A 12,030-nucleotide genomic window follows, 5' to 3' on the forward strand; every position below is an offset into this window, starting at 1 on the left:
TTGCGCAGCTCTGTCCTGCTAGGCGCGTGCGGTGGCCCTTATTAGACATTCTCTGGTCGAACTCACAAGAGTAGAATGGCTCATTCTTGGGCAAATCTGTTTCACTCGAGCTTCAAAACCTTTTTGCATTTTCCCCTGGACTGAACGAGGACATTTGGTCATTTATAAACTTAGAATATTTAAGAATAGTTCACTTAAAAATGAAAATTCTGTAATCATTTGCTCATCCTCAAGTTGTTTCAAACCTGTATGAATTTCTTTCTTTAGCTGAAAACAAACAAACAAAGAAATATATATATTTTGAAGAATGTTGTTAACCAAACAATTGATGGACCCCATTGACTTCCATTGTATTTTTTATCCTATTAAGTCAATGGTGTCCACAGTCTATGGGTGCATCGATTGTCAACGAAGTTCTTCAAAATATCCTTTGCAGAAGAAAGAAATGCATACATGTTTGAAACAACTGAGGGTGGGTAAAATAAAGGGCACAAGGGACCTGTCTAACGAAACAGCGTTGACTCAAGTGTCTTTTTTTCTCTTTTTTTATATAAAATGTGCTTTAGGCAAAACATGTTTAACAATAATTACATCTATTACAAATCATATACAAACCTTACAGCATACAGTTAGGCTTTGACAAAGCTGAAAATACACTGGAAGTTTGCCATATAAGACTATTTTATGGAAGGTAGCTAGTTGCAAGTACAGTTACATAAAACGCGTTTTTACATAGATTGTTTCAAAGCCGTTTCTAAAAACAGTAAAGTAACAGTGTTACTGTTGTAAAATCCACTTATGAAACAACTTCAATTTTAGCTGTAAAGTTGCTCGGAAGACAGTAATTTTTCAGCTCAATTTCGTTAAATGTGGATTCAATTCAGATCAATAATGGTGTCATTGTTGCAATTAGGCAAAGTTCAATTGTGGAAAAAGTTCACAGCAGCTCCACAGAAGACAATAGTTAGTATTCACCTCAATTTAGTTCAAGTTTTTGTGTTGCCTATATAATTTTTTTACATTCTGGTATGTATTGAGGAACATTATATTTCCATAAAGGGTAAAGAATCATACCAGTTTGGGTGTTTTACAACTACATTTATTATTGTATAATGTCACTAAATTAGGTATAGAACTATCAAGATGCTGAAACTCCATTCTTGAAGGTTACAATTTCTTTCAAAAAATTTATTCTTTTAAAACAAAATCTTTTGTGAAATTCTTTCACTAAATTCCCAACCTTTACATTTTTACCTTAGGAATTAGGCCGAATGGCAGCTGATATACATTTATGATTTGTGATCCCAAATACATTTATCATGCAAACAAAAACATTGGATGTGGAAGATAGACAACAGTCAAGATTAAACAATGAAAAGGCTTCAAGTTTATTTGAATTTTATTACCACTTTGGAAATACATTGAGTGATTTTAAGCTGCTGCGCATCTTGTTTTTCATGTTTTCTATGGCATACAATACATGTGAAAAAAATATATTGATGCACACTGCACACCGGGTTGTATTTCAGCTCTTCTGTGCATGTTTAATATTACTTGACAACATGTTATATTCTGACTCTTCACAGTTGTTTAATTGACGCAGGTTTTGTGCTGCTAAATCAAATAAAAATGTTCAGATTGTCATTTAGCATCTTGACCTTTAACACTTGTTGGGGTACCAGGTGAAAACCCTATCAGGTGATATTACGGGGGCCCTGTAACCAATGAGGGGTTTGTAAAAGGGGTTAGCAGCCTTTTTTTGAAAGCAGTTCCACCTTTCTTCTTGTTTCTTTTCACAGCACTCATGGACCAAGGTCATGGTGGAGTACTCATCAATACAGAAATGGGTCAAAGCATTTTCCCACTGCAAAAACAAGGGGGGGAAAGACAATTATTTTTCTGTTCAGCATTGCTGTAGAAAAATGATATGTTTCTCATTCTGTGTACTCACTGCCTGTTCCGCACAGCAAAGGATCTGTCCATTTCCATGGGCTAAACCTCCATAGCAGCACCGACTGAACCATGCCTCTAGTCTGTTTACTGCCTTTCCAGCACGACGAGCGTAAGCGTAACTGGATGGAGGGAAACTGGAGGCAGGGTATCTGGGGCGGCCATTGCCATGAAGACAGATCGCCTTGAGATTGTAAACCGAAGGTCTGGCTGGAGGAAAGTTTGATTCCAGCAGCACCTCAGGGTAAAATTTCTGTCCCACTAAATGGAAGAAGGACAAAATAACCAAGTAGCCGAAGTTGATAAAGGACAAGATATTAATACATTTTAAAAGTAACCTTTTTTGTCAAGGTCCCTCTTAAATGTATAAGAAGGTCAGATAATGAAACATCAACTATCTATTAGAGAAATACGTATTACATTTATTCATTTAAAAGATGCTTTTAAGGCTTTTTTTTTTTTGCTCCAAAATAAGAAGACAATAAATTAAATAAAGTTTTGTAGATTAGGCACATACCTCCCAATGAAATTAGATGAAGAATCAAAGTAGTCACAAGTGTGCTTTTCCAAAACATGACTGGTTATTTTCTGCAGTAAAAATATCCTTCTTTTCAGTTTGCAAATTCGCACTGTTTTCTTCAGTTCTTCAGGTCTGATTTAAAAGACTGCAAGGCTTTATTAAAGGGATGGAAGGGGAATTAAAGGCGGGCCAAAGTTGGTGGGTCAGCGGAGTTTGAAGTACGTAGATAAGGGCCTACGGTTATCTGTCTTTAATTAAACTCCCCCATAATGTGAATTCAAGGTCAAAACAGTGGATAGTCAAAATACGAATGGCTAGTTCTCCAAATTTCACTAAAGTCACAGTGAATGCAATAAGTACTGATAAAGTTGTGGTCAGAATTATTGGCACCCCTGGTAAATATGATCAAAGCTGTCTGTAAAAATAAATCTGCATTGTTTATCCTTTTGATCTTTCATTCAAAAAAATCGCAAAATTATAACCCTCCATTGAAGTGAAAGAGTTGAAAGTGGGGGGTAAATCACATTATGAAATAAATGCTTTTCCTCCAAAACACATTGGCCATAATTATTGGCACCCTTTTATTAAATACTTTTTGCAACCTCTTTTTGCCAAGATAACAGCTCTGAGTTGTCTCCTATAATGCCTGATGAGTTTGGACAACACCTGACGAGAGATCAGAAACCATTCCTCCGTACAGAATCTCTCCAGATCCTTCAGATTCACAAGTTCATGTTGGTGCTTCAGCTCTCTGGTTCAATCCACACATTTTCTATAGGGTTCAGGTCAGGTGACTGGGACGGCCTAGCGGAGGCCATCAGGGTTTTGATTTTTTATCTGTTGGTATTCGCTAGAAATCCATGATACCATGTATCTGAACAAGATGTACAGGACCTCCAGCAAAAAAATAGGCCCACAATGTTAAAGATACAGCCGTATATTTAACCGTGGGCATGGGATACTTTTTATCCCCTTTTGCACCAAACCCGTCTGATTGGTTTGCTGCCATTAAGCTCCTTTTTTTAGCTTCATCTGACCATAGAATCTCCCTTCTGAAGTTCCAGTCGTGTCTGACAACTTAATATTCCAGAGTTTGTTTTGGATGAGCAAAGAAGTTTTTCTTAAAACCCTCCCAAACAACATGTGGTGATGTATAGGTGCTGTTTGATTTTATTTTGAGGCTTTCTGACCCCAAACTCAACAAATCTCTGCAATTCTCCATCTGTGATCCTTGGAGAGTCTTTGGCCACTCAAACTCTCCTCCTCACCGTGCATTAGGATGATAGACACACGTCCTCTTCCAGTCAGATTCGTAACATCTTTAGTTGATTGGATCTTCTTAATTATTGCCCCTATGGCGGAAATGGTTATTTTCAATGCTTTAGCTATTTTCTTACAGCCACTTTCTATTTTGTGATGCTCAACAATCTTTTGATGCACATCAGAACTATATTCTTTGGTTTTACTCATTGTGATGGATGAATAAGGGAATTTGGCCTTTGTGTTTCCTCATATTTAAACTCCTGTGAAACAAGAACTCATAGCTATGTTCCTAGTCACTATGTCGCTATGTTCCTAGGTGTGCTAAAAAATGTAAATATATACTCATTTATTTTATAAAGTGACACCCCCCCCCCACACACACACACACTTTCAGGCATTTTACTTCAATGAAAGGTTAGATTTTGGCACAAAAAAAAATATAAAAGATCAAATGGAATAAACAATGCAGAATTTTACCAGGGGTGCCAATAATTGTCATGTCATGCTTTTGCCATGAATTTCAATAGCTTCAGTGCATGTGCAAAGCGGCAGAAATTATAATTTGGTTTATATTAGTTCATACAAATTCACAGTTTTCTCAAATTGTTCTAGTAATGATGATATCAATTCAAATACACTATTGCATTTTTTATTTACTGATATCTGACAATTATGGGAAAAGTAACAATCACTTTGATTTTTTAATTTACACAGGCCGGTCTATGAGTTTTAAACCCTCATCTGACATTCTGATTTAGCATGTTTCCCGTACTTTTTTAAGTGTGAGAAACAGGTGATGTTTTTAGGGAGGATTTATGAGACTGTGAAACGTATTTGCGCATTTAAGCTGTTACCAGCACATAAATTTATCATATCAGCTACCAGAAGCCTTTTTTCTGACCATTGTTAATAGCAACTCATGGGCAAAAATACAAAAATAGATCATGATTCATGGGAATATCTTATCTTATCTTTTTTTGTTGTTTATTAAAATGGATTGCTCAAGTACATGAGAGAAATACTCCCATGACCTCTTGCAAACCAGCCAGTTCTGCTGGTAATAATGTGATATGTCATTGAGGAGCTGCATAGAGAACAACATATCTTGATGTATTCTGGCAGCTGAACAAAGCAAGACAAATACCAATTTTAGCAGGGAGTTCTGAGAAATTCTTTTTGAGATGTACGGTATCGCTGAAGAACTTCTTCATCATCAAGTTTGGAAATCCCATTTAATTATTTCCCAGTCGTGAACAAATATGAAAGAAATGCTGAACAGGCTGTTTTATTATTATTGTTTATTTATTTAAGTTTCTGATATGTAGCTTTAGTTGAAATATAGAAAGAATGATGTTTATTTAAAAAATAAATTACCTATTATGGGGTGTAATCAATAATTTAGCTGTTGTATATATACAGTGTATATACAGTATATATATACAGTATACATATATATATATACACACACTAAAAAAAGGTACACTCTCTTCTTCCAAAATGTACTAATATGTAACTTTAACATTCCCTAATGTGTCCTTTTTGAAAGGGTACAGACTATATGTATGCTGTATATTTAAGAAAAAAGAAGGCAATTATGATACATTATTGACACATTGTTTATTCCTCATACACTACAAGTCTCTGTACTCCTTGTGCACTAACTTATTATTGACACACGTTTTGTGTTGCTAATACAAATGATCAGGTAGTCATATGGCATTAAGAAATAATCATTTAGCATCTTTAACAGGTTTTGGGGTCCCAGTTGAAAATCGTATCAGGTGGTATTATGGGGGCGCTGTAACCAGAGAGGGGTTGGAAGGAGGGATTAGGAGCATGTCTTTCAAAGCAGTTCCACCTTTCCTCTCCCTGCTTCTCACAGCACTCATAGACCAACGTCATGGCGGCGTACTCCTCAGAACAGAAAAGGGACAAAGCTGTTTCCCACTGCAAAAACAATGAAAATAGGGATCAGTATGTCTCTTTATACAGTATGCCTGTTCTCAGTCTGTACTCACCGCCTGTTTGGCGCAGCAAACGACCTGCTGGCATCCATAGGACACACCTTTCTGGCAGCACTCACTAAACCACGCTTCTACTCTATTTACTGCAGTTCCCGCTCGATTGAAATATCCGTAAAATGAAGATGAGATGCAGCTGGCAGGAAATCTGGGACGGCCATTTCCATGTACACAGATGGCATTGAGGTTTTCCAGTGATGGTTTGGCTGGAGGGAAGAAGGGCTCCAGTTGCATCGGAGAGTGAATGTGCCTTCCTCCTGCTTGTGAGATGGCACAACAAATGAGTAAATCAAATTTAAATAAATAATAAAATAGAAATATGGCATGCTCAATTTTAACTTTGCTAAATTCAAATTTAAGTTTTTTGTACTGTCAGTATAAAATATATATGTGTTTGAGTGTGTGTCTATTTGCCAGTGAGTCAATTGACACCTAAATTGCTGCATGCTGCAATTTATGATTAATTTATGAATATTTTGCATTTTTCAAGCCATACCTCCTAAAGTTAGCTGAAGAATTAGAATGATGCTGAGTGTAGTTTTCATTTCCATTGCAGCTTATGTCCTGAAGTGAATGATTCGGGCCAAGTTGGACTGTCAGTGCCTATTTAAAGAGGTGGATTGACGTCTTGAAGGTCAGATAATATTGTGATGGTTATGAACAGTACGTACAAATCTGAGCAGCAAAAGTTCATCAAAGTTCACAGATGTTACAAGGAGTGAAAATCTTACTGATATCCATGCCACAACACAGATTAGATATTTCGCAGTGTTGACAAAGTCCTAGTGGTTTTGTATTTTGTTTGTTTTAGTATATGGTCTTGGGGATATATAACTCATGAAGAGAGTCATAATTCAGGATATTTGGGAGATCATTTTTTATTTTTGGGGGAGGATCAAGTGTTCCAATTTACATGAATTCACCCCACATAACATAATGAAATGAAATGAAATGTAACAATCTATGTAAATGATGAAATATTAGTTGTGATTTGAGCCTCTAAAAACAGATGGTCGACACAATATTACACTGTACAAAAAGAGACATTTACAGATTAAGAAGAAAAATAAACGGTTCAGTTTGAAATAATTTTTTATAAATTGATAATGTACTTAATTTGCAACCCAACCTGCTGGCTTAAAATGTGTAAGCCAATTTTCTGGGTTATTATTTTGTGATTTTTTTTGTGAATTGGATTTTTTGTGATTGAAATGTGTGCATTGATTGTGGGTTGTTGAAGGATGTGACGGATGTGAAGTATACACTTGATGCATCCTTCAAAATGAGCTGAATGAAGGACGCGATATGAAGGCTGCCTTCCAAGGATCCTTCAAACTTTCCTCCAGACATCTTTCAGACATCCTTTGACGGAACTTGTTGACATGCAGCCCAGATATGCAGCCTTATAGGACGTAGCCTTCCGATTAAGAAGCACCACTCATGTGCACTTGCGGTCTTGTTGACTTACAAATGACTTACTCATTTGTCATTTTAGGTTTCTGAAGGGTGCTCGTGGGTGCCTCTTTGCAGCCGATATGCGCCTTTGTTGCGCACTTTTGCAGAACCCACAATGAGCGAGATCCACAGCAGGATTCTACCCGACAGTCAAAGCGCCATTACATCACGAAAGTGCGGACTCAGAGGAAGATCGCGAGGGCTTTAAGGCCCCGATGTACTCATTGGCAAAGTTATTTTTCGTTCTTCGCTTTGGGGTAAAAAATGTTTGAAATGCACCAGTATACTGTTAGCCAACATCCTGACGCCGCCAATGCTGCTAAAAGTGGCATTTATGAGTGTGTTAATATGTGATGTGTAGTTTCCTATGAACAACAACATAAACACACAACAAAAATGAAATCGATGAGAAAACAGTACTTAAAGGGATAGTTCACCCAAAAATGAAAATTCTGTCAGTATTTACTCACCCTCATGTTGTTCCAATCCCGTAAGACCTTCGTTCATCTTCGGAACACGAATTAAGATATTTTTGATGAAATCTGAGAGCTGGATCACTCCTCCATACTAGTCCATAGGCTTCTTCAGGGATTGAAACTTGCCAGCCCCGAAAAGTTATTAAAGACATTGTTAAAATAGTCCAAGTGACTACAGTGGCTCAATCTTCAATCTCAATCTTAAGTTTATCAAGCGACGAGAATACTTTTTGTGCGCAAAAACCCCCCAAAATAACAACTTTATTTCAACTATTAATTTCCTTTTCTGTGGGCCTCGAGTCAGTTCACTAGTGATATAGCGTAAGCTTCTGGCACCAAATGGCACACTCCGGACTTGTGAACTTCCTCAGAGTCCACACTTCGGTGACGTCATGAAGTGCAGATCTATAGGGCCCTTAGCGCGAGTCCGCGAGGGCGCATTGAGAGGTATTTTTGGGACAGTCTCAATCGTCACGCCGGAAACAGGAAGAAGGTCTCAGCTCAGACGTCGAAGCTGAATAAACTTTAGCATCAAGAACAGGATTTATTTTATTTTCCCAAATTTTATGTCCATGTGAACTACACACCCTGCCTTTACAGTTCTATAATTGTATATGCCACCTGGGCATTAGAATAGATGTCATGGTTATGTAAATGATCAACACAGTTGTACATAATAATACATAATGTTCAATTTTAACACAAAATTAAAATGTAAATGAGTTTAAGAAAAATGTATAGGTTTCAATATTAATACTACGTTTACATGACTCAGTAACATTTTGGCTGTCACGCTATGGCTGTCACGGGTGGTTCATGTAAGCCCCAATAGTTCCAAAACATACGCTGGCTGTCATGTTCTTCTATGGGACAGACAGCAGCGATTACATTATTGAACGGCAAATATAAAATAAAACACACACCCAAAAACTTTTTCAGCTGTTACTGCATTATTGCATTTAGTCAATGTCAGTTTTGCATTTGGAGAGGCAGGGTGACAACGAAATAGCCTACTGTAGCCTATAACTTAGATAAGTTTTAGGGTTTTTATGGAGGGAAAAGCTTAGTGTTCATGCTCGCATGGGTAGTACCACTGGCTTTAGCGGCTCATCTGATGATGGACGTCTCATGATATTTATTTTAGCACAACTGGGCTGTTTAGGCTATTGATCCGTGATCTTGCTTATAATTTCCAATCAGCCATTAGCCTACCTTCGTGGTCACGCAAAGAGGTCTGCAGTGACGGTCCGTTCAGAATTCCTACCAACATAAAATATAAATAATTACGCTGTGCATGTACAAATGAATGATTTAGGAGGGAAATAGACTGATCCCATAACGTAGAAAGCAACGACTATATTTGCAGCAATGTTCGCTAAATATTAACTTCATAAAATGAAACCGGAGAGATAGTTAATGAGTGAATAAACTATGTTTCTAAATACGTAGCTAAATAACTGTTAACGGGATTCATTTCAGTATGGCTAATGTACCCCTTTATCCTACCCTAATCATAGACTAAACCATTCATCAGAAAACACACACAAATACATAGGCTATACGATGTAGCCTACTGTGTACAGTACACATATATTTCAATTACACATTACTAACACTAACCCATACACATAATATATTAATTGTAATATATATATATATATATATATATATATATATATATATATATATATATAAATGCATGTGTATTTATGTATGCCTGTATGTATTACACAAACACACATTTTGTCAAATATGCATATATACACAGCCTAACCCATTTAAATAAATGAGTTGTGTGTGTATATATCTATGTATATATATATGTATATATATATATATGTATATATATATATATATATATATATATATATATATATATATATATATATATATATATATAGGCATATAAAAATATTATTATTAATAATATTATATACATCAGGTTACCGTAAGTTAGCTAACGTTAGTGACACGTAAGCTATAGCTGCAATTAACCTATTATCTTCCAATAAACATTAACTAAAACTGGCTACATAAAATATAACTACTGACTAGATTCACGAGAGGTCGGCTAATGTGTTTAAAAGTTTTTAAAAAAATACAGTGATTTCATTAATTTACCAGCGAGCGTACTTCGGAAACACTGAAAATGAATGGGGTTCAATGCTGGAACTATCAGCAAAGAGTTTAGAAGTACTTCTATACTCTTTGCTATCAGTGTTAAGAACTATTGGATGCTCCACGACACGCATTACTTCCGCATTTCAAAGTTCCTATGGCGGTCTATGGGAGTGACGCAACTCTTTCTCTCTACTATGGCACTGGGCCTACGGACTCGTAGACTCGGCGAGCACGCGCAATTTACGCCATTTGGGTCAGGGCCTCTGTTGTTGTACGTCACGCATCACCAGCGTCGGCCAATAGCGAGCCTACATGTGACGTAGCTCTACGGAATCACACTAGAGTTGTACTAAAAATACTAAGTAAACTTCCATTTGTTAACTTGTCACAAAACGGATCATATCAGCAGTAGGATTAGGAAACCTAAATAGAAGCATGACCAAATAAAACCAGTAACATATCAGGTTATCGTCAGTGCACTAAACACTAAAATAGAAATAAAATAAAAATGCTGGATACTGAATGGGATAATAGGCTACTGAATATAAAAGGTTTAGTAATTCATGGCCTGCTCATGCGGGAAAACAATAAATACCTTCCTATTAACCAGATTGAAAAAATTATAATTAGATTATAGGCTACATATGCATACATTTTAACATGGACTTCTGAGGAGGTTACAGAAACATAGGTGTCAGGTTGCTGTGGGCTGCTGAAGACGAGGATACGGGATCTGCGATATTTGTACTTTATTTACAAACTTCACTTCTATAAACATACAGGAACAAAGGAAAGGAAACTCCAGGACTTCAAAACACTCAACCATACATCGACGACGACCAACAAACACTGAGGGAAAACACAGGGATATGTTCAGAACACTGAACATATCAAAACCATGACAATAGGCCTACCTCATTCTAATTCTTTCCAGTATAGTGAATTGTATTGAAAATATGTACATGTATTCAAATGTTTCATTTTATTATAGCCCTATTATATTAGATATTAAAATACCTTTCTTGTTAATTAAGTGGAAAATCTGTGTAGAACATGCCGTTTTAATGTACTGGCTGTTTGATATTCATCCTATGATTGTAAAAAATTTTTTTTTTTAATCAGATAAAATATACTGAATATAATTATATATTGAAAATAATATATAAATAATATGTATTGACTATATTATATAGGCTAGTAGGCCTATATAAATATTATATTTATATATGGCCTTTTCTTATTTTACTTTTTACCTCCAATTTTATTGCAGAACAATTGAGAAAAACAAAATATGGTTTCTTTTGGAAACTACAGTGCAGAAAAAAAGAGGCTGTGTTAAACAAACTGATATTGACTCTGAAATTGACTGGTGGTCAATATCAACAACAAGCTGGGTGGTGGGATTCATGTGCCCTCTAGTGGTGCAATATTGTAACTATCCTAACTTTTGGGTTAGGTTGCAACAAGTCGGGATCTTTAACATTGATATTTTAATCTATGGATCATGATAATCATTGTTTAATTCTGTGTTATTACAGCATTCGGTACCAGGAATGTGTTACGGAATGTTAATGTCCCTCAGCAAAGGAAACATTGACAAAAATATCCCATGAATCAGGGTTAATAACACTGTGTCAGGCTGCAAGACACTTCAGAGTCAATAATATCAAATAACATTTTTAACTTTACACAACTTGCTTTTTAGAATTAATATTTCTTTTGTTTCAATCAAACTAACTTAACAAAACAAAAAAAAACTTCGGTAGCCTATGTCATGTCTGCAATAGCGCCACCCAAAAGAAATTCACACACAATTCACGCCATTGGTGGAGGCAGTCTTTGTGTAGGAGTAGACTGGTCTCTTAAAACATCCTTCCTCACACCCAAGACTATTTTTAAAGTATTTACAAATTTATATGAACAGAATAAACCTACAATAAAAATTCGTGTAGGCTTTTTGATGTGCTTTTTTATTTTCAGAATGTAAAAAAAAACCCAATACATTATGAAATTAGCTATATATTTTATTAGGAAAATACCGTCTTAGCCGGTTACTCGTTGCAATTTGAGGAAGGTCATTGATACATACAGATTACATTCATAAATGTAATGGGTGAACTTTATTTTAGGCTATAGTAGGCAAACATGCACTTACATGTTACAGCATGGCTACTTACCTAAGAAAGTATGAGTAATATAACTTATTGCAATGTATATATAGGCT

At 36.0% G+C, this 12,030-nt stretch overlaps 1 protein-coding gene across 1 annotated transcript; it reads right to left on the reverse strand.

The window, feature by feature from the left end:
• Positions 1-1,533: 1,533 nt before the first annotated feature.
• Positions 1,534-2,581, reverse strand: ecm1a (extracellular matrix protein 1a). Its single transcript, XM_077195326.1, has 3 exons — positions 2,468-2,581; positions 1,952-2,211; positions 1,534-1,864 (listed from the first exon to the last, which is right to left on the reverse strand). The coding sequence occupies exons 1-3, from the start codon at positions 2,523-2,525 to the stop codon at positions 1,661-1,663; spliced, it is 522 nt and encodes a 173-aa protein (XP_077051441.1). The 5' UTR covers positions 2,526-2,581; the 3' UTR covers positions 1,534-1,660.
• Between the last annotated feature and the right edge of the window lie 9,449 nt (positions 2,582-12,030).

This window comes from Siphateles boraxobius, unplaced genomic scaffold, assembly GCF_051911475.1.
Source record: "Siphateles boraxobius isolate OS27281-9 unplaced genomic scaffold, OSU_SipBor_1 33, whole genome shotgun sequence".
NCBI lineage: Eukaryota > Metazoa > Chordata > Actinopteri > Cypriniformes > Leuciscidae > Siphateles > Siphateles boraxobius.

Bases quoted from the DNA above. Each gene is read 5' to 3' on its own strand.
- ecm1a (XM_077195326.1), bottom strand. From the start codon at position 2,525: ATGTTTTGGAAAAGCACACTTGTGACTACTTTGATTCTTCATCTAATT. The intron at 2,212-2,467 runs GTATGTGCCTAA...TCTTCCATTTAG, and splicing joins TCATCTAATTTCATTGGGAG to TGGGACAGAAATTTTACCCT. The intron at 1,865-1,951 runs GTGAGTACACAG...TTGTTTTTGCAG, and splicing joins TTTGCTGTGCGGAACAGGCA to TGGGAAAATGCTTTGACCCA.